Source organism: Salmo salar, chromosome ssa12 (assembly GCF_905237065.1).
Source record: "Salmo salar chromosome ssa12, Ssal_v3.1, whole genome shotgun sequence".
NCBI classification, from domain to species: domain Eukaryota; kingdom Metazoa; phylum Chordata; class Actinopteri; order Salmoniformes; family Salmonidae; genus Salmo; species Salmo salar.
In genome coordinates this window covers 12,347,904-12,375,000 of record NC_059453.1, presented here as the reverse complement: position 1 = coordinate 12,375,000, position 27,097 = coordinate 12,347,904, and the positions used below count along the sequence as shown (strand labels likewise).

General features: G+C 47.1%; 1 protein-coding gene across 3 annotated transcripts in view; it reads left to right on the top strand.

Annotated features, from left to right (window-relative positions):
• Window positions 1–26,202, top strand: part of LOC106564174 (pre-B-cell leukemia transcription factor 1) — a 37,887-nt gene extending 11,685 nt beyond the window's left edge. Inside the window, exons 2-8 of one of the 3 annotated variants that reach the window (XR_006757866.1) lie at window positions 1–48; window positions 16,742–16,989; window positions 18,486–18,676; window positions 19,115–19,250; window positions 22,657–22,813; window positions 23,682–23,781; window positions 25,397–26,202. The exon at window positions 1–48 is cut by the window's left edge and continues 26 nt beyond it. Coding sequence is in view for 2 of the 3 variants with exons in the window: in XM_045690708.1 (XP_045546664.1) it covers window positions 1–48; window positions 16,742–16,989; window positions 18,486–18,676; window positions 19,115–19,250; window positions 22,657–22,813; window positions 23,127–23,245 (899 nt within the window). In the remaining variant the exon portion in view is untranslated. Of the gene's footprint in view, window positions 49–16,741; window positions 16,990–18,485; window positions 18,677–19,114; window positions 19,251–22,656; window positions 22,814–23,126; window positions 23,261–23,681; window positions 23,782–25,396 lie in introns of those variants that run through there. The other 2 variants (XM_045690709.1, XM_045690708.1) reach the window with 2 other exon arrangements.
• Window positions 26,203–27,097: the final 895 nt, after the last annotated feature.

Here is a 27,097-nt window from a genome sequence, read left to right as displayed (position 1 = left end):
TGAAGCCCGCCCTCTTCAGCGTGCTGTGTGAGATCAAAGAAAAGACAGGTGAGCCAGCCAGCCAATCAGTTCCCGACTTCCTCTATGATCGGCCAATCCCATTCTCTGTTCTACCACTGATGTCTTGAGTTATATTCAGAAATGTTTTGAACATCGCAGATAGAAATGTATTGTATAGAGCCTTTTTTCAACACAACAGAGCATTATAACTGCTCTACACTACACATTACTATCTGACTCTTGTCTTGGGACTTTTGTTACATTTTTTATTTAACCTTTATTTAACTCGGCAAGTCAGTTAAGAACAAATTCTCATTTACAATGATGGCCTACACCGGCCAAACCTGGACGACGCTGGGCCAATTGTACACCGCCCAAAGGGACTCCCAATCACGGCTGCTTGTGATACAGTCTGGATTCGAACCAGGGTGTCTGTAGTGGTGTGTCGCGTTTTGGTTGACTCTTCTCTGCTATTCCTCAAAGGGGTTGACATTGTTTACATGGTATAGCTCCATTACAGGGTTTCCCTAAGCACTGATCCGAAGTCAGCCCTCCCCTAGCCCTATCAACAACAGCCATACGACTGCATTGAATGAAACTGACTCTGAAACTGGTCTTATCTTTCCATTTCATTTTAGTCCCTTTCTCTGTCCTCTTTGCTTTTTAATGTCACCTTCTTTCATTCACGCATCCCCCCCCAGCAGAGGATGCATCTCATAATGGAAAACATTATGAGAGGCATCCTCTACTGGCTGCCATGACGATATGTCAATCACCTGACGTTGCTCATTCCCGATTGGTCCAAAGGGGGAGGCCCGAGGCAGAGTAGGGGGTTATGGTTGTCAAGGCAACTAGCTGTCTTATTTACCTAATGTCATTCACTTTGATTTTCACATTTGCACTCTGTGTCCAGAGAGAGAGAGAGAGAGAGCGGGAGGGAGGTAGGGAGAGAGAGATGAGAGGGGGGTTGGTAGATCTAGGTAATGATAGTGTTAGTGGGGGGTATTTTCAGTGTAATCATTATCATCTGAAACACATGCCAGGTACTCTCCATTCCTGCTATCTTTCATCCCCCTTTATCTTCTCATTCTGTCACACTCTCGCTTTCAGATTTCATAATGTCCTAAATATTTATCTTTATTCCTCCCCTTTTCACCTCTGGTTTCACCACGTCTCTTGTCCTCTCTCTCGTTTTCCTCTCTCCTTTAGACCTTCTTTCCTTCCCTTCCTTTCTGTCCCAAGTTAGAACTAGTATAAATAACCATGACAGTCTAACAGAACAACACAGGGTCTCTCTCTCTCTCTCTCTCTCTCTCTCTCTCTCTCTCTCTCTCTCTCTCTCTCTGACTATTTCTATCTGTTTTCCTGTCCTTTTCTGAGGAGGGAGGGAGAGAGGGAGGGAGGAGAGAGAGAGCATTTGGAATTAGACAAAGGGAAATAAGAGCAATGGAGAAAATGGGTAAAGGGGAAATAAAAGAAAATGGCCAGAAAAAGTGGGAGGGAGAGAAAGAGGGCGACAGATTGATTGATGAGATGGAGGGAGAGGCAGTAATGACTGTGTCTGTGGATTGGCAGACTGGTGATATGCTCCAGACCCCTGTCAGCCTGGCCTCCTCCCCACCAACTCTCACTGGGGGGGGGGGGCTCACCCGCTGCCCTGGCTTTGGCCTACACCTGGTGGTATCTGGTAATAGCCTACACTGCTGGATCACAGTGGCATGAAGCTGGTTTATAGAAAAGTAATACAGTGGAGTTATTAACTCAGTGTGTGTGTGTTGTACAGTGGCAGCCTGTGTATTAGAAAGGTAGAAATGTGTGTGTGAATGTGTTCGCACAGTGTGTGTCTGAAACGTAGACGTGTGTGTCTGAAACGTAGACGTGTGTGTGTCTGAAACGTAGACGTGTGTGTGTCTGAAACGTAGACGTGTGTGTCTGAAACGTAGACGTGTGTGTCTGAAACGTAGACGTGTGTGTGTGTGTGTGTGTGTGTGTGTGTGTGTGTCTGTCTCTCTGTCTGTCTCGCGTCCATGTTTCAGACAGACACACACACACACACACATACACACGTCTACGTTTCAGACAAATGCGTGGACGTGTGTGTCTGTCTGAAACGTGGACGTGTGTGTGGTGGGCAGTCTGGGAGGCTGGACCATAATCCATACTAATTAAGGATTAATTAAAACTAATGGGACCTGGTTCCCCATCCTCTCTTTCTGTCCCTCTCTCTGTTTCTCTTTCATCATCCTCCTCTCTGTCTCTGTCTGTTTCCGTTTGCAAGTTCTCTCCTTTTTCCTTCTTGCTTTTTGTGCTGGGCTGGGTGCAGACTACACACTGGGCTGGGTGCAGACTACACGCTGGGCTGGGTGCAGACGACTCGCTGGGCTGGGTGCAGACTACACACTGGGCTGGGTGCAGACGACACGCTGGGCTGGGTGCAGACGACTCGCTGGGCTGGGTGCAGACGACACGCTGGGCTGGGTGCAGACGACACGCTGGGCTGGGTGCAGACGACACGCTGGGCTGGGTGCAGACGACTCGCTGGGCTGGGTGCAGACGACTCGCTGGGCTGGGTGCAGACGACTCGCTGGGCTGGGTGCAGACGACTCGCTGGGCTGGGTGCAGACGACACGCTGGGCTGGGTGCAGACGACACGCTGGGCTGGGTGCAGACGACACGCTGGGCTGGGTGCAGACGACACGCTGGGCTGGGTGCAGACGACACGCTGGGCTGGGTGCAGACGACACGCTGGGCTGGGTGCAGACGACACGCTGGGCTGGGTGCAGACGACACGCTGGGCTGGGTGCAGACGACACGCTGGGCTGGGTGCAGACGACACGCTGGGCTGGGTGCAGACGACACGCTGGGCTGGGTGCAGACGACACGCTGGGCTGGGTGCAGACGACACGCTGGGCTGGGTGCAGACGACACGCTGGGCTGGGTGCAGACGACTCGCTGGGCTGGGTGCAGACGACTCGCTGGGCTGGGTGCAGACGACACGCTGGGCTGGGTGCAGACGACACGCTGGGCTGGGTGCAGACGACACGCTGGGCTGGGTGCAGACGACTCGCTGGGCTGGGTGCAGACGACACGCTGGGCTGGGTGCAGACGACACGCTGGGCTGGGTGCAGACGACACGCTGGGCTGGGTGCAGACGACACGCTGGGCTGGCTGTTAGTGTCTATCCTGCCTCTCTCGCTGTCTGAGCAACACGCCTGTTAGTGTCTATCCTCCCTCTCTCTCTCTCTGACCTTTCCTCTCTTCTCAGCAACACGCCTGTTAGTGTCTATCCTCCCTCTCTCTCTCTCTGACCTTTCCTCTCTTCTCAGCAACACGTCTGTTAGTGTCTATCCTCCCTCTCTCTCTCTCTCTGATCTTTCCTCTCGTCTCAGCAACACGCCTGTTAGTGTCTATCCTCCCTCTCTCTCTCTCTGACCTTTCCTCTCTTCTCAGCAACACGTCTGTTAGTGTCTATCCTCCCTCTCTCTCTCTCTCTGATCTTTCCTCTCTTCTCAGCAACACGTCTGTTAGTCTATCCTCCCTCTCTCTCTCTCTCTCTGATCTTTCCTCTCGTCTCAGCAACACGCCTGTTAGTGTCTATCTTCCCTCTCTCTCTCTCTCTGATCTTTCCTCTCTTCTCAGCAACACGTCTGTTAGTCTATCCTCCCTCTTTCTCTCTCTCTCTGACCTGTCCTCTCGTCTCAGCAACACGTCTGTTAGTGTCTATCTTCCCTCTCTCTGTCTCTGATCTTTCCTCTCGTCTCAGTAACACGTCTGTTAGTGTCTATCCTCCCTCTCTCTCTCTCTGATCTTTCCTCTCGTCTCAGTAACACGTCTGTTAGTGTCTATCCTCCCTCTCTCTCTCTCTGATCTTTCCTCTCGTCTCAGCAACACGCCTGTTAGTGTCTATCCTTCCTCTCTGTCTCAGCAACACGCCTGTTAGTGTCTATCCTCCCTCTCTCTCTCTCTGACCTTTCCTCGCTGTCTCAGCAACACGCCTGTTAGTGTCTATCCTCTCTCTCTCTCTGACCTTTCCTCTCTTCTCAGCAACACGCCTGTTAGTGTCTATCCTCCCTCTCTCTCTCTCTGACCTTTCCTCGCTGTCTCAGCAACACGCCTGTTAGTGTCTATCCTCTCTCTCTCTCTGACCTTTCCTCTCTTCTCAGCAACACGTCTGTTAGTGTCTATCCTCCCTCTCTCTCTCTCTCTCTGACCTTTCCTCTCTTCTCAGCAACACGCCTGTTAGTGTCTATCCTCCCTCTCTCTCTCTCTGACCTTTCCTCTCTTCTCAGCAACACGTCTGTTAGTGTCTATCCTCCCTCTCTCTCTCTCTGACCTTTCCTCTCTTCTCAGCAACACGTCTGTTAGTGTCTATCCTCCCTCTCTCTCTCTCTGACCTTTCCTCTCTTCTCAGCAACACGTCTGTTAGTGTCTATCCTCTCTCTCTCTCTCTCTCTGACCTTTCCTCTCTTCTCAGCAATACGTCTGTTAGTCTATCCTCCCTCTCTCTCTCTCTCTCTGATCTTTCCTCTCGTCTCAGCAACACATTTGTGTCTATCCTCCCTCTCTCTGATCTTTCCTCTCGTCTCAGCAACACGTCTGTTAGTGTCTATCCTCCCTCTCTCTCTCTCAGCAACACGTCTGTTAGTGTCTATCCTCCCTCTCTCTCTCTCAGCAACACGTCTGTTAGTGTCTATCCTCCCTCTCTCTCTCTCAGCAACACGTCTGTTAGTGTCTATCCTCCCTCTCTCTCTCTCAGCAACACGTCTGTTAGTGTCTATCCTCCCTCTCTCTCTCTCAGCAACACGTCTGTTAGTGTCTATCCTCCCTCTCTCTCTCTCAGCAACACGTCTGTTAGTGTCTATCCTCCCTCTCTCTCTCTCAGCAACACGTCTGTTAGTGTCTATCCTCCCTCTCTCTCTCTCAGCAACACGTCTGTTAGTGTCTATCCTCCCTCTCTCTCTCTCAGCAACACGTCTGTTAGTGTCTATCCTCCCTCTCTCTCTCTCAGCAACACGTCTGTTAGTGTCTATCCTCCCTCTCTCTCTCTCAGCAACACGTCTGTTAGTGTCTATCCTCCCTCTCTCTCTCTCAGCAACACGTCTGTTAGTGTCTATCCTCCCTCTCTCTCTCTCAGCAACACGTCTGTTAGTGTCTATCCTCCCTCTCTCTCTCTCAGCAACACGTCTGTTAGTGTCTATCCTCCCTCTCTCTCTCTCAGCAACACGTCTGTTAGTGTCTATCCTCCCTCCCTCTCTCTCAGCAACACGTCTGTTAGTGTCTATCCTCCCTCTCTCTCTCTCAGCAACACGTCTGTTAGTGTCTATCCTCCCTCTCTCTCTCTCAGCAACACGTCTGTTAGTGTCTATCCTCCCTCTCTCTCTCTCAGCAACACGTCTGTTAGTGTCTATCCTCCCTCTCTCTCTCTCAGCAACACGTCTGTTAGTGTCTATCCTCCCTCTCTCTCTCTCAGCAACACGTCTGTTAGTGTCTATCCTCCCTCTCTCTCTCTCAGCAACACGTCTGTTAGTGTCTATCCTCCCTCTCTCTCTCTCAGCAACACGTCTGTTAGTGTCTATCCTCCCTCTCTCTCTCTCAGCAACACGTCTGTTAGTGTCTATCCTCCCTCTCTCTCTCTCAGCAACACGTCTGTTAGTGTCTATCCTCCCTCTCTCTCTCTCAGCAACACGTCTGTTAGTGTCTATCCTCCCTCTCTCTCTCTCAGCAACACGTCTGTTAGTGTCTATCCTCCCTCTCTCTCTCTCAGCAACACGTCTGTTAGTGTCTATCCTCCCTCTCTCTCTCTCAGCAACACGTCTGTTAGTGTCTATCCTCCCTCTCTCTGACCTTTCCTCTCGTCTCTTTCTTTCTCTACCTGAGTTATTAGCGGAGTGGGATTATGATCAAGTGAATGATGGAATGATCCGAGTGACAGGCGTAAGAGAGGAGATGGAATGAATGGAGGGATGGAAGGAGGGGATTTCTGTGTAAGCTCTAATCTCAGTTAATACTTCCGCTCTCCCAAGAAACGGGGGGGATCCTCCTGTCTGTTAAGTTGAGCCATGTGACACACACACAGGCTGATAAACCATATCACACCCTCACCGCCATTTCAAATCATTGTAAACGCACATCCACACACTAACATGAAATCAGTGCAGACGTTACTGTACTTGCTATTACTTTGATGTATTATTTTTTTATTAAATTTTTTAAGTGTGGTATCCAATTGGTAGTTACAGTCTTGTCTCATCGCTGCAACTCCAGTACCGACTTGGGAGAGGCGAAGGTCGACCCTGCCAAAGCCGCATTGCTTCTTGATACAATGGCCGCTTAACCCGGAAGCCAGCCACACCAATGTGTCGGAAGGAAACGCCGTACACCTGGCGACCGTGTCTGCGTGCACTGCGCCCGGCCCGCCACAGGAGTTGCTAGAGCGCGATGGGACAAGAACATCCCTGCTGGCCAAACCCTCCCGTAACCCGGATGCGCCGCCCCATGGGTCTCTCGGTCGTGACCGGCTGCGACAGAGCCTGGACTCGAACCAGGATCTCTAGGGGCACAGCTAGCAACTGAGATGCAGTGCCTTAGACCACTGCGCCACTCGGGAGGCCCTGTACTTGCTATTACACACTACCAACGTGTGTGTGTGTGTGCGTGCGTGTGTGTGTGTGTGTGTGTGTGTGTGTGTGTGTGTGTGTGTGTGTGTGTGTGTGTGTGTGCGTGTGTGAGTTAATGTACAGGTGTTTCTTTGGATTGAGTTGTTGGATTATATAGTAATCTAGTTAATCTGTCAAAGGTGTGTGGGGCAGGGCTGTGACCATTGACATTTCCTGGGTGTTCCCAGTATCAGCAGACTTCCAGTTTCTGATCCAGGTGAATTTCCTGGGTGTTCCCAGTTACAGGAGAGTTTCATTTGGGGAAAAATGTAGTAGCAACCATGTTTGGTTGCCAATTTCAGATATAGGCCTACTAGTGCTGAGCGATTAGAGCTTTTTGAAGTTGTTTCGGTTCAATGATTAAAAAAGAATCATGTTTTTTTGTTTTGATAATGCATTGTGCATTTAATGTCTAAGATAATTATGTGGGTTGAATTCTGTAACAACACAGAATAGAACCGTTAACAAAAGTCCCATGATGGTAGTGACTGTCCATTACTGCTGATCACTTATTAACCATCATTTACTCACATTACTTTAATACAATATTGAAATTGTTGTGTATATTTTATTTATTTAATGACTTTATTTAATTCCAAGTCATCATCTCATCTCTATAGAGCTGCTGCCTATGCTGTCTGGCAAAATCACTAGAATCAATTTTAGTAGTTCTTCAAAGTAAATAAGGTATACTTTTGTGACTGCTGAATACCAACTATCAATCACTTAGATCAGGTAGAGATACGTCGTGAAGAAACTGCTCTCGATCCCTCTGGATCGCCCATCTCTTCTCTATCTCGGTGTCTGCCCCACACTAACCTGACGTAGCAGGCGTAAAACAAACACGGACCGGACAAGTAGATGCGCAATGGATTATGGTCATTGTAGTTAGATTACCACATTTTATGCGCTAAACTATGTAGAATATTGGCCTGTCGGAAACTACAACTCCCTACTACATCGCACAGTTTGGGCTTCATCTTATTCTTTCTCTAGAGAAACTGCTCATTGAGTTTACATAAAAAAATAGTTTTTGCCGACAGTCAATTAGTGCTTTAAAAAACGAAAGCACTAAGACCTATACAATTACAGTAAGTAACTCCGCACTAAGGCTTATAATTACAGTAACTAACTCCGCACTAAGGCCTATAATTACAGTAACTAACTCGGCACTAAGACCTATACAATTACAGTAACTAGCTCGGCACTAAGGCCTATACAATTACAGTAACTGTAGCTCAGCACTAAGGTCTATAATTACAGTTACTGTAGCTCAGCACTAAGGCCTATACAATTACAGTAACTGTAACTCAGCACTAAGGCCTATACAATTACAGTAACTGTAACTCAGCACTAAGGCCTATACAATTACAGTAACTGTAACTCAGCACTAAGGCCTATACAATTACAGTAACTGTAACTCAGCACTAAGGCCTATACAATTACAGTAACTGTAACTCAGCACTAAGGCCTATACAATTACAGTAACTGTAACTCAGCACTAAGGCCTATACAATTACAGTAACTGTAACTCAGCACTAAGGCCTATACAATTACAGTAACTGTAACTCAGCACTAAGGCCTATACAATTACAGTAACTGTAACTCAGCACTAAGGCCTATACAATTACAGTAACTGTAACTCAGCACTAAGGCCTATACAATTACAGTAACTGTAACTCAGCACTAAGGCCTATACAATTACAGTAACTGTAACTCAGCACTAAGGCCTATACAATTACAGTAACTGTAACTCAGCACTAAGGCCTATACAATTACAGTAACTGTATTGTCATTTATCATATTGGGCTGTTTGCTGTTAATTGCCAGGTTGGGTCTGCAACCAGCAGAGGTTAGCTCTTGTACTGACTCCTGTCTCTGTCTGTATGCGTGTGTGTATATTGTAGACTGTGTGTATCTGTGTGTATATTGTAGACTGTGTGTGTGTGTATATTGTAGACTGTGTGTGTGTGTCTGTGTGTATATTGTAGACTGTGTGTCTGTGTGTATATTGTGGCCGTGCTGCTGCTCCAGTTTCAACTGTTCTGCCTCCGGCTATGGAATCATGACCTGTTCACCGGACGTGCTACCTGTCCCAGACCTGCTTTTTTCTACTCTCTAGAGACAGCAGGAGCGGTAGAGATACTATGAATGATCGGCTATGAAAAGCCAACTGACATTGACTCCTGAGGTGCTGACCTGTTGCACCCTCTACAACCACTGTGACTATTATTATTTGACCATGCTGGTCATTTATGAACATTTGAACATCTTGGCCATGTTCTGTTATAATCTCCACCCGGCACAGCCAGAAGAGGACTGGCCACCCCTCATAGCCTGGTTCCTCTCTAGGTTTCTTCCTAGGTTCTGGCCTTTCTAGGGAGTTTTTCCTAGCCACCGTGCTTCTACACCTGCATTGCTTGCTGTTTGGGGTTTTAGGCTGGGTTTCTGTACAGCACTTTGAGATATCAGCTGATGTAAGAAGGGCTATATAAATACATTTGATTTGATGTAGACTGTGTGCGTCTGTGTGTACAGTTGTGGCCAAAAGTGTTGAGAATGACACGAATATTAATTTCCACGAAGTTTGCTGCTTCAGTGTCTTTAGATACTTTTGTCAGATGTTACTATGGAATACTGAAGTATAATTAGTGTCAAAGGCTTTTATTGACAATTACATGAAGTTGATGCAAAGAGTCAATATTTGCAATGTTGACCCTTCTTTTTCAAGACCTCTGCAATCCGCCCTGGCATGCTGTCAATTAACTTCTGGGCCACATCCTGACTGATGGCAGCCCATTCTTGCATAATCAATGCTTGGAGTTTGTCAGAATTTGTGGGTTTTTGTTTGTCCACCCGCCTCTTGAGGATTGACCACAAGTTCTCAATGGGATTAATGTCTGGGGAGTTTCCTGGCCATGGACCCAAAATATCAATGTTTTGTTCCCCGAGCCACTTAGTTATCACTTTTGCCTTATGGCAAGGTGCTCCATCATGCTGGAAAATGCATTGTTAGTCACCAAACAGTTCCTGGATGGTTGGGAGAAGTTGCTCTCGGAGGATGTGTTGGTACGATTCTTTATTCATGGCGGTGTTCTTAGGCAAAATTGTGAGTGAGCCCACTCCCTTGGCTGAGAAGCAACCCCACACATGAATGGTCTCAGGATGCTCTACTGTTGGCATGACACAGAACTGATGGTAGCACTCACCTTGTCTTCTCCGGAAAAGCTTTTTTCCAGATGCCCCAAACAATCGGAAAGGGGATTCATCAGAGACAATGACTTTACCCCAGTCCTCAGCAGTCCAATCCCTGTACCTTTTGCAGAATATCAGTCTGTCCCTGATGTTTTTCCTGGAGAGAAGTGGCTTCTTTGCTGCCCTTCTTGACAACAGGCCATCCTCAAAGTCTTCGCCTCACTGTGCGTGCAGATGCACTCACACCTGCCTACTGCCATTCCTGAGCAAGCTCTATACTGGTGGTGCCCCGATCCCGCAGCTGAATCAACTTTAGGAGACGGTCCTGGCGCTTGCTGGACTTTCTTGGGCGCCCTGAAGCCTTCTTCACAACAATTGAACCGCTCTCCTTGAAGTTCTTGATGATCCGATAAATGGTTGATTTAGGTGCAATCCTACTGGCAGCAATATCAATGCCTGTGAAGCCCTTTTTGTGCAAAGCAATGATGACGGCATGTGTTTCCTTGCAGGTAACCATGTTTGACAGAGGAAGAACAATGATTCCAAGCACCACCCTCCTTTTAAAGCTTCCAGTCTGTTATTCAAACTCAATCAGCATGACAGAGTGATCTCCAGCCTTGTCCTCGTCAACACTCACACCTGTGTTAACGAGAGAATCACTGACATGATGTCAGCTGGTCCTTTTGTGGCAGGGCTGAAATGCAGTGGAAATGTTTTTGGGGGATTCAATTCATTTACATGGCAAAGAGGGACTTTGCAATTAATTGCAATTCATCTGATCACTCTTCATAACATTCTGGAGTATATGCAAATTGCCATCATACAAACTGAGGCAGCAGACTTTGTGAAAATGAATATTTGTGTCATTCTCAAAACTTTTGGCCACGACTGTATATTGTAGACTGTGTGTCTCTGTGTGTATATTGTAGTCTGCGTGTATATTGTAGACTGTGTGTCTCTGTGTGTATATTGTAGACTGTGTGTCGCTGTGTGTATATTGTAGACTGTGTGTCTCTGTGTGTATATTGTAGACTGTGTGTCTCTGTGTGTATATTGTAGACTGGCCGGTTGCCAGATGTGGATGCTGTCATATCCCTCATTGTGTGATTATAAATGTGAGCTGATCCAGGGAACGACGCTGTAATTGCCACCTAATTTGCATAACTGTGCAAATTAATGACCTCTCAAATGAGCGTTCATTTTTCACAGGGTCTTTAGTGGCTCCTTAAGAGACGCCCTAATTAACGCCTCTGTGTGTGTGTGTGAGAGAGAGAGTGTGTGTGTGTCTTATCTGTTGTTTTGGCAGTAAGGGGATGCCAGGGGAAGCTGGCAACGCTACCATAGCAACAACCACACAAACCACTGCTACCCTCTGTCTCTCTCTCTCGCTCTTTCTTTCACTCTCCGTCTCTCTCTCTCTCTCTGTCTCTCTCTCTGTCTGTCTGTCTCTCTCTCTGTCTGTCTCTCTGTCTGTCTGTCTCTCTCTCTGTCTGTCTCTCTCTCTGTCTGTCTCTCTCTGTCTGTCTCTCTCTGCCTGTCTCGCTCGCTCTCTCTGTCTGTCTCTCTCTCTGTCTGTCTCTCTGTCTGTCTCTCTCTCTGTCTGTCTCGCTCTCTCTGTCTGTCTCGCTCGCTCTCTCTGTCTGTCTCGCTCGCTCTCTCTGTCTCTCACTCGCTCTCTCTGCCTGTCTCGCTCTCTCTGTCCCTCTCTGCCTGTCTCGCTCTCTCTGTCCCTCTCTGCCTGTCTCGCTCTCTCTGTCCCTCTCTGCCTGTCTCGCTCTCTCTGCCTGTCTCGCTCTCTCTGCCTGTCTCGCTCTCTCTGCCTGTCTCGCTCGCTCGCTCTCTCTGCCTGTCTCGCTCTCTCTGCCTGTCTCGCTCTCTCTGCCTGTCTCGCTCTCTCTGCCTGTCTCGCTCTCTCTGTCTGTCTCGCTCGCTCTCTCTGTCTGTCTCGCTCGCTCTCTCTGTCTGTCTCGCTCGCTCTCTCTGTCTGTCTCGCTCGCTCTCTCTGTCTCTCGCTCGCTCTCTCTGTCTGTCTCGCTCTCTCTGTCTGTCCGTTTCGCTCGCTCTCTCTGTCTGTCTCGCTCTGTCTGTCTGTCTGTCTGTCTGTTTCGCTCGCTCTCTCTGTCTGTCTCGCTCTCGTGCTGTCGTTTCGTTTTCTGGGCCGTCATTAAGTGAAGGCGTGGCGGGAAACTGTGCGAAACGAGAGGGGGCGACGAGAAGATGGCGTGTGACAAACTCGGCGGGCGAGGTAGGCAGTGAATGCGGGCGCAACCAGTGCGGCAACGATGCGGGGGCGGGCAGTACGGCGTGAGCAAGCGGTGGCGATGGCGACGGTAGCGGTGTGAGGGTGGCGAGCAGGCTGGCGATGTGATGGCAAAGAGCAGACCTTGATGGCGTGTGAAACGAAAACCGGTGGCGTGCCGAAACAGGCATGATTGTGATGTGATAACGAAACCAAGTGGCGGTGTTCAGGCGAATAACGTTAGCATTAACGAACAACGTGCGATGTGAGCCGAATAGCGATGTGATGGCAAATATTGATATGGAATAGCAGGCCATGCTGATGGAGCAGAGCAAAAAGATAATAGCGATGCAGAACGAGCGAATATGCTTGATGAGGCGGGCAAAAGATAGCGTGTGATGGCGGGCTGAATAACGATTAGCATTGGCGATGGCGAACGAATAACGATGGCGATGTGCGATGGCGGAATGGCGATGGCGGAAGTGGCGAGCAGGCATATGATGGCGTGGCAGGCAAGTGGCAAATAGCAGACAATAATAACAGTCAAAACAAAAACCAATATGATGTGAGCAAAAACGAATAGCGATGGCGACAAACGAATAGCGATTAATGTGAATAACGATCTTGAATAAACGAACGGAATAACGGTGTGAACGGAATATGATGGCGAATGGCAGTGCGAGGGCGGAGTAAATGGCGATGAACGAACCGAATGGCGGTGTGAACCGGGCAGATAACGATGAACGGGCTGAATGATGAACGAATGGCGATGGCGAACCGGCAAAGATAGCGATGTGAACAGATAGATAACCGAACAGATAACGTTGTTTGAAGCAGGCACTTGATGGCAGGCAGAATAGCGATGTGATGAACGGAATAACGATAGCAGGCAGAGCAGGCAGATAGCGATGGCGTGAGCAGATAGCGTCTTGGAACGGGCAGAACGGAATATTGATGTAAAACAAGAATAACTGATGCTTGATGAAGCAGATAACGTGTGATGTGAGCAGGCAGATAGTGTGATGGCGAAACGAATAGTAACGTGCTTGAGCAGGCAGACGGGGATGAGCAGCAGGCACGATGCGTGCTTGAACAGATCTTGATGCCGGGCAAACATGAATATGATGGCGATGCCGAAACGAAATAACGATGGCGATGAAACAGGCAAGATTAGCGATGAAACGGAAAAATAGCGATGGCGATGCGAAACAATAGCGATGGCGTGGCGAGCAAGAATGATGCTGATGCTGATGGCGAATAACGATGGCGATGGCGAAATAGCGAATAACAGTGTGCCGAATAGCGATGGCGAGCAGGCGAGCAATAATAGCGTGCCGATGGCGTGTAATAGCGAAATAGCGTGCCGGAAACAAAATATGATAACGTGAAGTGGAAATAACGTGTGTGATGAAGCAGGCAAATGCGTGTGAAACAGGTATGATGCTTGATACTTGAAACAAAACCAACGATGTAGTGCTTGATGTGAGCAGGCAACAAAATAACCCGATGTGATGTGATAAATAGCGATATGCTGATGTGATGCGCGTGCCAAAACCGAAGTGCCCGATGAATAGCAGAGCAAAATCGCGTGTAGAGTACGCGTGCTGACGAAACGCGTGTGCCAGGCAAACCATGATGAATGCCGAAAACAACGAAACTAACGATAACGTGCCGGAAATAACGAAAGCAACATTAACGTGTAAACAAAACCATTAAATGCCAGCTCGCTCTGTCTGTCTCGCTCGCTCTGTCTGTCTCGCTCGCTCGCTCTGTCTGTCTGTCTCGCTCGCTCTGTCTGTCTGTCTCACTCGCTTCTGTCTGTCTGTCTGTCTGTCTGTCTCGCTCTGTCTGTCTGTCTCGCTCTGTCTGGCTCGCTCGCTCTGTCTGTCTCGCTCTCGCTCTGTCTGTCTCTCTCTCGCTCTCTCTCAGAATGTGTGCGTGTCAATCTTCAGTAAATACTAACAGACGCTACTTAAACCTGATCTTCTTACAACCAGAGGCTTATAACACACACACACACACACACACACACACACACACACACACACACACACACTAAAGAAGGATATGGTTAAGTTTCTTATGTCGTCCTTTGTTGGGTGAATTCTCTGTGAACCAGTACCCTGTAAGACTGATTCTCAGAACCGCTTCTGTCAGTGTGGACCCTAACCAGTACCTTGTAAGACTGATTCTCAGAACCGCTTCTGTCAGTCTGGACCCTAACCAGTACCCTGTAAGACTGGTGTATTACTGGTTAGTTGTCTAAATATGTCTGACAGGTCCAGACTGACAGAAGCCTTTCTGAGAACCAATCAGTAAGACACATTTAATCTACCTAGGGGGAATAGAGTACCATTCAGACCAGAACCCTATGGGCCTAGGGGGAATAAAGTACCATTCAGACCAGAACCCTATGGGCCTAGGGGGAATAGAGTACCCTTCAGACCAGAACTCTATGGGCCTAGGGGGAATAGAGTACCATTCAGACCAGAACCCTATGGGCCTAGGGGGAATAGAGTACCATTCAGACCAGAACCCTATGGGCCTAGGGGGAATAGAGTACCATTCAGACCAGAACCCTATGGGCCTAGGGGGAATAGAGTACCATTCAGACCAGAACTCTATGGGCCTAGGGGGAATACAGTACCCTTCAGACCAGAACCCTATGGGCCTAGGGGGAATAGAGTACCATTACTACACCTATCAGATGAGTGGTTCTGAAACCTCTCCTCGGGTGCCGCCACTCATTCCATGTATTGTAGCTATTCCACAGCTAGTACACCTGATTCAACTAGTCAACCAATCATCAAGCCTTTGAATAGGCGAATCAGGTGAGCTGGTTGATGAATACAACAAAGTTGTGAAACGTCTGGGGGTGTCCAAGGAGAGGTTTGAAAACCACTGCATTAGACTGCTAACCTAAAGAAAATGTCCTGGAATAAGCTGAAGAAAATGTTTTTATCTATTTTGTAATACAGGCTACTGTACTTTGCGGCAGGTAGACTAGTCGTTAAGAGCATTATTGGGCCAGTAACCGAAAGGTTGCTGGTTCGAATCCTCGAGCCGACTGTGAAGAATCTGTTGACGTGTCCTTGAGCAAGGCGTCTGCTAAATAACTGAAATGTAAAAATGATTTTAGTTTCTCCTCTGTCATCTCGTGTCTGGACCTGCCACTGTTGTATTTCCCAAATGTTTTGTTGTAGACACACACAAGCACACCTGATTCTGGTAACAACTAATCATCAAGCCCATGACTAGTTAAATGAGGTGTGTTTGTCCGGTGCGACAACAAAAGAACGTTGGGGCTCCTTCAGGACGGGAGTTGAGAAACACTGACTGCCCAACTCTGACGTTACTGTCTGTGTTGGGAAGACCTGGTTTGGTATAACACCCATGAGACACGATCTGGTTAAGTCTCTGAATTGAGTTGAAAACCGTTTTGAACCTGACAACCCACAAGCAGTTGTCTTAATTAGAATCCAGCCTGGTAACTGGTTGTGAGGCCTGAATGTAAGAGCATGGAGGAGGAAACAACACTGGCTTCTATAGTGACCCGAATGTCTGCTCACTAGTGGGCTAGAAACAGGGGAAGGGTGCACTCTGCTGGTCACTGCTGGGACTACAGCTGTCTGTCTGTCTGTCTGTCTGTCTGTCTGTCTGTCTGTCTGTCTGTCTGTCTGTCGAGTATCAATTTTGTGAATTCTATGTTGGTGAACGGACCCCAGACCTCTCAACCATAAAGGGCAATGGGTTCTATAACTGATTCAAGTAAAAAAAAAAAATGTTTTCCTTTTGATGGCGTAGAAGGCCCTTCTTGCCTTGTCTCTCAGATCGTTCACAGCTTTGTGGAAGTTACCTGTGGCACTGAAGTTTAGGCCGAGGTATGTATAGTTTTCTGTGTGCTCTAGAGCAACGGTGTCTAGATGGAATTTGTATATGGGGTCCTGGCAACTGGACCTTTTTTGGAACACCATTATTTTTGTCTTACTGAGATTTACTGTCTGTGCAGAAGATCTAGGTGCTGCTGTAGGCCCTCCTTGTTTGGGGACAGAAGCACCAGATCAGCAAACTGTAGACATTTGACATCAGATTCCAAGGCCGGGTGCTGCAGACCTTTCTAGTGCCCTCGCCAATTCATTGATATATATGTTGAAGAGGGTGTGGCTCAAGCTGCATCCTCAAGATGCACACTTGTTGTTGATGTACATTGATTTTATGTTGAATGTTTTTCCCCCAACACAACTTTCCATCAATTTGTATAGCAGACCCTCATGCCAAATTGAGTCAAAAGCCTTTTGGAAATCAACAAAGCATGAGAAGACTTTGCCTTTGTTTTGTTTGTCAATTAGGGTGTGCAGGGTGAATACGTGGTCTGTCGTACAGTAATTTGGTAAAAAGCCAATTTCAACATTTGCTCAGTACATTGTTTTCACTGATGAAATGTACTCTCTCTCTTTGTCCATTTCTACTCTCTCCATTACCTCTCTGTTCATCTCTCTAACCCCTCTCTCTCTCTCACCATCTCTCTAACCATCTCTCTCCCCCACGTTCATCTCTCTAATCATCTTTTTCTCCCTCGCCCTCGCTCTCTCTCTATCTCTATTCATCTTTCTAACCCTTGTGCTTGTCTCGCTCTCTCTCTCCTCTCCAGTCCTCAGTATCCGTGGTATCCAGGATGAGGATCCACCAGATCCCCAGATCATGCGATTGGACAACATGTTGCTGGCAGAGGGCGTGTCCGGCCCGGAGAAGGGTGGGGCCTCGGCGGCGGCGGCGGCTGTAGCGGCGGCGGCCGCGGGCGGGTCCCCTAACGACGGCAGTATAGAACACTCAGACTACAGGGCCAAGCTGACTCAGATCAGAGGAATATACCACTCTGAACTGGAGAAATATGAACAGGTAGGAGGGAACACACACTATCCAAAAACAGCTGAGAGAAGGGGGGATGGAGGGGGCATGTCTGAAATCTGTCTTGCCTACTACTTAGTAAAACGACATACCATTTAGAAGGTAATGTTTAGTAACAACGAATGCAGGAAGCAGGAAATATCAACATACTACTCCATACTGAGAAGGCATCATCCAACCGCACTTGTTCCTCGCCATTCGTTGCTCCTCCCCTAATCTGATAATCAGCCGTTGTCAAACAGATGAAAAAATGATTCTCTTCCTGAGTAGTGGGCAGTGAATTCAACTAGGATGAAAAGATGATTCTCTTCCTGAGTAGTGGGCAGTGAATTCTACTAGATGAAAAGGTGATTCTCTTCCTGAGTAGTGTGCAGTGAATTCTACTAGATGAAAAGGTGATTGTCTTCCTGAGTAGTGTGCAGTGAATTCTACTAGATGAAAAGGTGATTCTCTTCCTGAGTAGTGTGCAGTGAATTCTACTAGATGAAAAGGTGATTCTCTTCCTGAGTAGTGTGCAGTGAATTCTACTAGATGAAAAGGTGATTCTCTTCCTGAGTAGTGTGCAGTGAATTCTACTAGATGAAAAGGTGATTCTCTTCCTGAGTAGTGTGCAGTGAATTCTACTAGATGAAAAGATGATTCTCTTCCTGAGTAGTGTGCAGTGAATTCTACTAGATGAAAAGGTGATTCTCTTCCTGAGTAGTGTGCAGTGAATTCTACTAGATGAAAAGGTGATTCTCTTCCTGAGTAGTGTGCAGTGAATTCTACTAGATGAAAAGGTGATTCTCTTCCTGAGTAGTGTGCAGTGAATTCTACTAGATGAAAAGGTGATTCTCTTCCTGAGTAGTGTGCAGTGAATTCTACTAGATGAAAAGGTGATTCTCTTCCTGAGTAGTGTGCAGTGAATTCTACTAGATGAAAAGAAGATTCTCTTCCTGAGTAGTGTGCAGTGAATTCTACTAGATGAAAAGGTGATTCTCTTCCTGAGTAGTGTGCAGTGAATTCTACTAGATGAAAAGGTGATTCTCTTCCTGAGTAGTGTGCAGTGAATTCTACTAGATGAAAAGGTGATTCTCTTCCTGAGTAGTGTGCAGTGAATTCTACTAGATGAAAAGGTGATTCTCTTCCTGAGTAGTGTGCAGTGAATTCTACTAGATGAAAAGGTGATTCTCTTCCTGAGTAGTGTGCAGTGAATTCTACTAGATGAAAAGGTGATTCTCTTCCTGAGTAGTGGGCAGTGAATTCTACTAGATGAAAAGGTGATTCTCTTCCTGAGTAGTGTGCAGTGAATTCTACTAGATGAAAAGCCTGGTGACATCCTTGCATTTAAAGCGTACTACATTTTAGAGATTTCACAGACTACTGTTTAGAACTCAGTATGGGTATTCAGACACGACCAGTACCTCCCCTTCAGAAAAAGAAAACCATCTTGTCCCTCCTCCGCTCCTACCTCCTCTCCTCCCTCCTCTCCTCCCTCCCCTCCCCAGGCGTGCAGTGAGTTCACCAACCATGTGATGAACCTGCTGAGGGAGCAGAGTCGTACGCGGCCCATCTCTCCCAAGGAGATAGAGCGCATGGTGGGGATCATCCACCGCAAGTTCAGCTCCATTCAGATGCAGCTCAAACAGAGCACCTGTGAAGCCGTCATGATCCTACGCTCCAGATTCCTCGACGCCAGGTGAGAGAGACAGAGTGTGGATGTGTGTGTGTGTCTCTCTCTCTCTCTCTCACCTCTCTCATCTCCCTCTCTCTGTGTCTCTTTGACCCCTCTCTCTCTCTCACTCTCTCTCTCTCTCTCTCTTTCACCTCTCTCTCTCACCTCTCTCTCTCACCTCTCTCTCTCTCTCTCACCTCTCTCTCTCTCACCTCTCTCTCTCACCTCTCTCTCTCACCTCTCTCTCGCTGTGTCTCTCTGACCCCTCTCTCTCTCTCTCACCTCTCTCTCACCTCGCCTTTCTGTGACTCTCTGACCCCTCTCTCTCTCTCTCTCTCTCTCTCTCTCTCTCTCTCTCTCTCTCTCTCTCTCTCTCTCTCTCTCTCTCACCTCTCTCTCTCTGTGTCTCTCTGACCCCCCTCTCTCTGTGTCTCTCTGACCCCCCTCTCTCTCTCTGGTCAGACGGAAGAGACGTAACTTCAACAAGCAGGCTACTGAGGTGCTGAATGAGTACTTCTACTCCCACCTGTCTAACCCCTACCCCAGTGAGGAGGCCAAAGAGGAACTGGCCAAGAAGTGTGCCATCACCGTCTCTCAGGTCAGAGGTCATATAGGGGTCAAACTAGGGTCACATAAGTGTCACAGGCGGGATCTGAACCCTGGTCTCCAATGGGAGAAACCAACGTCTTGACCATTGGTTATAGGAGGTATTAATACTACTGTTAATATTATGGTAGAGGGTTATAGGAGGTATTAATACTACTGTTAATATTATAGTAGAGGGTTATAGGAGGTATTAATACTACTGTTAATATTATGGTAGAGGGTTATAGGAGGTATTAATACTACTGTTAATATTATGGTAGAGGGTTATAGGAGGTATTAATACTACTGTTAATATTATGGTAGATGGTTATAGGAGGTATTAATACTACTGTTAATATTATGGTTTAGGGTTATGGGAGGTATTAATACTACTGTTAATATTATGGTAGAGGGTTATAGGAGGTATTAATACTACTGTTAATATTATAGTAGAGGGTTATAGGAGGTATTAATACTACTGTTAATATTATGGTAGAGGGTTATAGGCGGTATTAATACTACTGTTAATATTATGGTAGAGGGTTATAGGCGGTATTAATACTACTGTTAATATTATGGTAGAGGGTTATAGGAGGTATTAATACTACTGTTAATATTATGGTAGAGGGTTATAGGCGGTATTAATACTACTGTTAATATTATGGTAGAGGGTTATAGGAGGTATTAATACTACTGTTAATATTATGGTAGAGGGTTATAGGAGGTATTAATACTACTGTTAATATTATGGTAGAGGGTTATAGGAGGTATTAATACTACTGTTAATATTATGGTAGAGGGTTATAGGAGGTATTAATACTACTGTTAATATTATGGTAGAGGGTTATAGGAGGTATTAATACTACTGTTAATATTATGGTAGAGGGTTATAGGAGGTATTAATACTACTGTTAATATTATGGTAGAGGGTTATAGGAGGTATTAATACTACTGTTAATATTATGGTAGAGGGTTATAGGAGGTATTAATACTACTGTTAATATTATGGTAGAGGGTTATAGGAGGTATTAATACTACTGTTAATATTATGGTAGAGGGTTATAGGAGGTATTAATACTACTGTTAATATTATGGTAGAGGGTTATCGGAGGTAGGAGAAATCAACGACTTGACCGTTAGCCCAAGAGGAAATTCCCCCTTGGTGACAATGATTTTGAATTCGCAGGCATTGCTACCTCATCACGAGAATGTGAGCCCGGCTCATGTCCACTACATAGGGTCAAACTGGGGTCACACAGGGGTGATGGGTCACTGTCTGAGGTCAGGGCAGGGGCTTATAGGAGGTATTAATACTGCTGTTCATATTGTCACTACTGTTGGTATTATTGCTCATGTTTACTTTGACAATATAAATGGCTAATTGTCCATGTCAAATAAGTCAATTAAATTACAGGGTAGATGTGATACCACCAAAGTGCACTACTTTTGACCATAGCCACGTTAGGCGTACAGTATCAGGAATAGGTTGTTATCTGAATGTTTCCCCATGAGGTCAGAAGAATAGAATGAGATTAATGTCTTAAAGTTCCCAGAAACACGCTCTAGCACCTGCATGCACTTGATTCAGACTTGACTAGGTCTTAGTTATCACTGATTCAGACTTGACTAGGTATTAGTTATCACTGATTCAGACTTGACTAGGTCTTAGTTATCACTGATTCAGACTTGACTAGGTCTTAGTTATCACTTGATTCAGACTTGACTAGGTCTTAGTTATCACTGATTCAGACTTGACTAGGTATTAGTTATCACTGATTCAGACTTGACTAGGTATTAGTTATCACTGATTCAGACTTGACTAGGTCTTAGTTATCACTGATTCAGACTTGACTAGGTCTTAGTTATCACTGATTCAGACTTGACTAGGTCTTAGTTATCACTGATTCAGACTTGACTAGGTCTTAGTTATCACTGATTCAGACTTGACTAGGTATTAGTTATCACTTGATTCAGACTTGACTAGGTCTTAGTTATCACTGATTCAGACTTGACTAGGTATTAGTTATCACTGATTCAGACTTGACTAGGTATTAGTTATCACTGATTCAGACTTGACTAGGTCTTAGTTATCACTGATTCAGACTTGACTAGGTCTTAGTTATCACTGATTCAGACTTGACTAGGTATTAGTTATCACTGATTCAGACTTGACTAGGTCTTAGTTATCACTGATTCAGACTTGACTAGGTCTTAGTTATCACTGATTCAGACTTGACTAGGTCTTAGTTATCACTGATTCAGACTTGACTAGGTCTTAGTTATCACTGATTCAGACTTGACTAGGTCTTAGTTATCACTGATTCAGACTTGACTAGGTCTTAGTTATCACTGATTCAGACTTGACTAGGTCTTAGTTATCACTGATTCAGACTTGACTAGGTCTTAGTTATCACTGATTCAGACTTGACTAGGTCTTAGTTATCACTGATTCAGACTTGACTAGGTCTTAGTTATCACTGATTCAGACTTGACTAGGTCTTAGTTATCACTGATTCAGACTTGACTAGGTCTTAGTTATCACTGATTCAGACTTGACTAGGTCTTAGTTATCACTGATTCAGACTTGACTAGGTCTTAGTTATCACTGATTCAGACTTGACTAGGTCTTAGTTATCACTGATTCAGATTAGTAGATCATTTTCACTTTTCCTCATACTGAGTTCTCCCTGTCCCTCCCTCTCCTTCACCCCCCCTCCCTCTCTCCCCCTGCCCCCTTCTTCCCTCTCTCTCTCCCCCTGCCCCGCCTTCTTCCCTCTCTCTCTCCCCCTGCCCCCCTTCTTCCCTCTCTCTCCCCCTGCCCCCCTTCTTCCCTCTCTCTCCCCCTGCCCCCTTCTTCCCTCTCTCTCTCCCCTGCCCCCTTCTTCCCTCTCTCTCTCCCCTGCCCCCCTTCTTCCCTCTCTCTCCCCCTGCCCCCTTCTTCCCTCTCTCTCTTCCCCCTGCCCCCTTCTTCCCTCTCTCTCTCCCCCTGCCCCCCTACTTCCCTCTCTCTCCCCCTGCCCCCTTCTTCCCTCTCTCTCCCCCTGCCCCCTTCTTCCCTCTCTCTCTCCCCCTGCCCCCTTCTTCCCTCTCTCTCCCCCTGCCCCCTTCTTCCCTCTCTCTCCCCCTGCCCCCTTCTTCCCTCTCTCTCTCCCCCTGCCCCCTTCTTCCCTCTCTCTCCCCCTGCCCCCTTCTTCCCTCTCTCTCTCCCCTGCCCCCTTCTTCCCTCTCTCTCCCCCTGCCCCCCCTTCTTCCCTCTCTCTCTCCCCCTGCCCCCCTTCTTCCCTCTCTCTCTCCCCCTGCCCCGCCTTCTTCCCTCTCTCTCTCCCCTGCCCCTCCTACTTCCCTCTCTCTCTCCCTCCCCTGCCCCCCTACTTCCCTGTCTCGCTCTCCCTGCCCCCCCCTACTTCTTTCTTTCTCAGGTGTCTAACTGGTTTGGTAACAAGAGGATCAGGTACAAGAAGAACATAGGGAAGTTCCAGGAGGAAGCTAACCTGTACGCTGTGAAAACAGCTGTAGATGCAGCCAGCGTCTCCTCACAGGCCAGCCAGGCCAACTCCCCTGCCACGCCTAACTCAGGTACACACACTCGGACATCAAACACACACACACACGTACGCGCCAGTATCATGCACACACACGCTCGGACATCACACACGTTTGGACATCACACACACACAGTCGTAGACCACGTGGGGGTGCATTTCATGCTCACATAAAAACACACACACCGGCACCACCAAGACCAGCCACATCTTTTTCACACAATTACTTCTTCCATAGTCTCCCTTCTAACAAAGTTTAAACCCGCCTCTTATTACCCGCCCCACCAATCACCCGCTCCCTGCCACAAAAGCCTCTCTCCTGATTGGCTGGTTATGACATTCCGCAGGCTCGCCAGGGTCGTACAGTCGGCCCAACACAGGCCACGCCCACCCCGGTTTACACCCGACCAATGGGGAGGGGTTATTTCTCAGCCCTCCTCTGCAGCCTCAGGTAGGCCTGCAGTAAGACCCCCCATCCCCCTCCTCAAAATGGTTCCCCTGTTATAGGTGCTTGTTCCTCTCTCCTGCCCCCCCTCAGTCCCCCCAAACTGCCACCTGTGTTCCCGGTGGTATCATTGATGCCCCTTAGTATCAGCTACCAGCCCCTCAGCCCCTATAGAGCCCCTCTTACCCCTGTTCAGGTGTACCTTTTAGCCCCCTGTTGGAACTTTGTGTTCCTCTCTTGGAACCCTCTCTCTCTGTGTGTGTGTGTGTGTGTGTGTGTGTGTGTGTGTGTGTGTGTGTGTATAAATGTATTAGTGTGTGTATAAATGTATTAGTGTGTGTATAAATGTATTAGTGTGTGTATAAATGTGTGTATAAATGTAGTATTAGTGTGTGTATAGATATAGTATTAGTCTGTACCATTGTGTAAAGCGCCCCCTGCTGGTCTGTTCCTCCAGGTGGATACCCAGCACCATGCTACACTCCTGACGGGATGTTATGAGGAGCTGCCTGGAGGAACTCTGTTTCCTCCCCACTGTCTCCATGTCAGTATCTATGGTAACACTCTGTTTCCTCCCCCTGTCTCCATGTCAGTATCTATGGTAACACTCTGTTTCCTCCCCCCCGTCTCCATGTCAGTATCTATGGTAACACTCTGTTTCCTCCCCACTGTCTCCATGTCAGTATCTATGGTAACACTCTGTTTCCTCCCCACTGTCTCCATGTCAGTATCTATGGTAACACTCTGTTTCCCCCCCCCGTCTCCATGTCAGTATCTATGGTAACACTCTGTTTCCTCCCCACTGTCTCCATGTCAGTATCTATGGTAACACTCTGTTTCCTCCCCCTGTCTCCATGTCAGTATCTATGGTAACACTCTGTTTCCTCCCCACTGTCTCCATGTCAGTATCTATGGTAACACTCTGTTTCCTCCCCCTGTCTCCATGTCAGTATCTATGGTAACACTCTGTTTCCTCCCCACTGTCTCCATGTCAGTATCTATGGTAACACTCTGTTTCCTCCCCACTGTCTCCATGTCAGTATCTATGGTAACACTCTGTTTCCTCCCCCCTGTCTCCATGTCAGTATCTATGGTAACACGCTGTTTCCTCCCCCCGTCTCCATGTCAGTATCTATGGTAACACTCTGTTTCCTCCCCCCGTCTCCATGTCAGTATCTATGGTAACACTCTGTTTCCTCCCCACTGTCTCCATGTCAGTATCTATGGTAACACTCTGTTTCCTCCCCACTGTCTCCATGTCAGTATCTATGGTAACACTCTGTTTCCTCCCCACTGTCTCCATGTCAGTATCTATGGTAACACTCTGTTTCCTCCCCACTGTCTCCATGTCAGTATCTATGGTAACACTCTGTTTCCTCCCCACTGTCTCCATGTCAGTATCTATGGTAACACTCTGTTTCCTCCCCCCGTCTCCATGTCAGTATCTATGGTAACACTCTGTTTCCTCCCCACTGTCTCCATGTCAGTATCTATGGTAACACTCTGTTTCCTCCCCACTGTCTCCATGTCAGTATCTATGGTAACACTCTGTTTCCTCCCCACTGTCTCCATGTCAGTATCTATGGTAACACTCTGTTTCCTCCCCCCGTCTCCATGTCAGTATCTATGGTAACACTCTGTTTCCTCCCCACTGTCTCCATGTCAGTATCTATGGTAACACTCTGTTTCCTCCCCACTGTCTCCATGTCAGTATCTATGGTAACACTCTGTTTCCTCCCCCCTGTCTCCATGTCAGTATCTATGGTAACACTCTGTTTCCTCCCCCCGTCTCCATGTCAGTATCTATGGTAACACTCTGTTTCCTCCCCCCGTCTCCATGTCAGTATCTATGGTAACACTCTGTTTCCTCCCCACTGTCTCCATGTCAGTATCTATGGTAACACTCTGTTTCCTCCCCACTGTCTCCATGTCAGTATCTATGGTAACACTCTGTTTCCTCCCCACTGTCTCCATGTCAGTATCTATGGTAACACTCTGTTTCCTCCCCCCGTCTCCATGTCAGTATCTATGGTAACACTCTGTTTCCTCCCCCCCGTCTCCATGTCAGTGTCTATGGTAACACTCTGTTTCCCACCACCACTATAAAATGTATTTCCCTCCCTGTTTTCATCTCCCTCTCTTTCTCTCTCTCCCTCCTCTCTCTCTCTCTAGGTTGATAGTGGATGGCAGGACAGCACCGACCCCCCCTCCCTCACCCCCCCTCACGGGGCACCGGGCAGCGTGCACTCCGACACCTCAAACTGAGACACACACTCACCCCAAATGCCCCCACCCCTCTACCCTTCAAATTCCACTTCCTCCACCCTCACACAGCCACCCCTCTACCCACCCAATCCCTCACCTGTATCTCAAACTAACCCAAGTCCCAAATATGCCCCCCCCCACATATCAGTCATACCTCAAGCTGAGACAACTTCCCCCCTGTTTTACCTGTACTTGAGCATCAGTCTCCCCCTCCACTCCCGTTGCACCATAACCCCCTAGCTCTTCCCTCCCTCCTCTCTCTCCCCCCTCTCCCGCCTCCTCTCTCCCCCCCTCTTTCTCCCTCCTCTCCTTCCCTCTTTTTCTTTATTTTTATAACCACTTATTTTTCTCTCGTTTAAAAAAAGATAATTTAGTCACATGTAGTTTTTTTTTTTTCTAATACTGTTTCACAAAGACGCACCAGCCGCGTGTGTTGGAGCCTGACGTGGACGCATCATGTTACTCAAAAAGAAGAAGAAGAATAATAATAAAAAAATGCATAACAAGAAAAATAAAGAAAAAAAATCTAATGTTTCTCGTCTTCCATGCATGTAGTCCCTTTTAGGTGTTTAGCAACGATTGTATTTTTCCTTTTACTTTTTAGACTTTTTAAAAAAAAACAGTTGCTACAGAGACATAATGTACACAACGGAAAGTTCTAAATGGCAGAAAATAACCAAAAATGAATAAATACATTGTATGTCAATTATTAAGCTCTGTCTGCTGTCTCATTTTATTATGGAGGGTTGGACGATCAATATACATTACATACACTATATATACAAAAGTATGTGGACAACCCATAAAATGAGTGGATTTGGCTATTTCAACCACACCTGTTGCTGACAGGTGTATAAAATCGAGCAGACAGCCATGCAATCTTCATAGACAAACATTGGCAGTAGAATGGCCTTACTGAAGAGCTCAGTGACTTTCAACGCGGCACCGTCATAGGATGCCACCTTTCCAACAAATCAGTTCAACAAATTTCTTCCCTGCTAGAGCTGCCCTGGTCAACTGTAAGTGATGTTATTGTGAAGTGGAAACGTCTAGGAGCAACAACGGCTCAGCTGTGAAGTGGTAGGCCACACAAGCTCACAGAATGGGACCGCTGAAGTGCGTAGCGCGTATAAATCCTTTGTCCTCAGTTGCAACACTCTACCGAGTTCCAAACTGCCTCTGGAAGCAACGTTAGCATAAGAACTGTGATGAATCACGCTTCACCATCTGGCAGTCCGATGGACAAATCTGGGTTTGGAGAACGCTACCTGCCACAATGCATAGCGCCAACTGTAAAGTTTGGTGGAGGAGGAAAAATGGTCTGAAGATGTTTTTCATGGTTCGGGGCTAGGCCCCTTAGTTCCAGTGAAGGGAAATCTTAATGCTAAAATTACGTTCTAGATGATTCTGTGCTTCGACTTTGTGGCAACAGTTTGGGGAAAGCTCTTTCCTGTTTCAGCATAACAATGCCCCCGTGCACAAAGCGAGGCCCATACAGAAATGGTTTGTTGAGATCGGTGTGGAAGAACATGATACACCTTTGGGATGAATTGGAATGCCGACTGCGAGGCGGGCCTAATCGCCCAACATCAGTACCCGACCTCACTA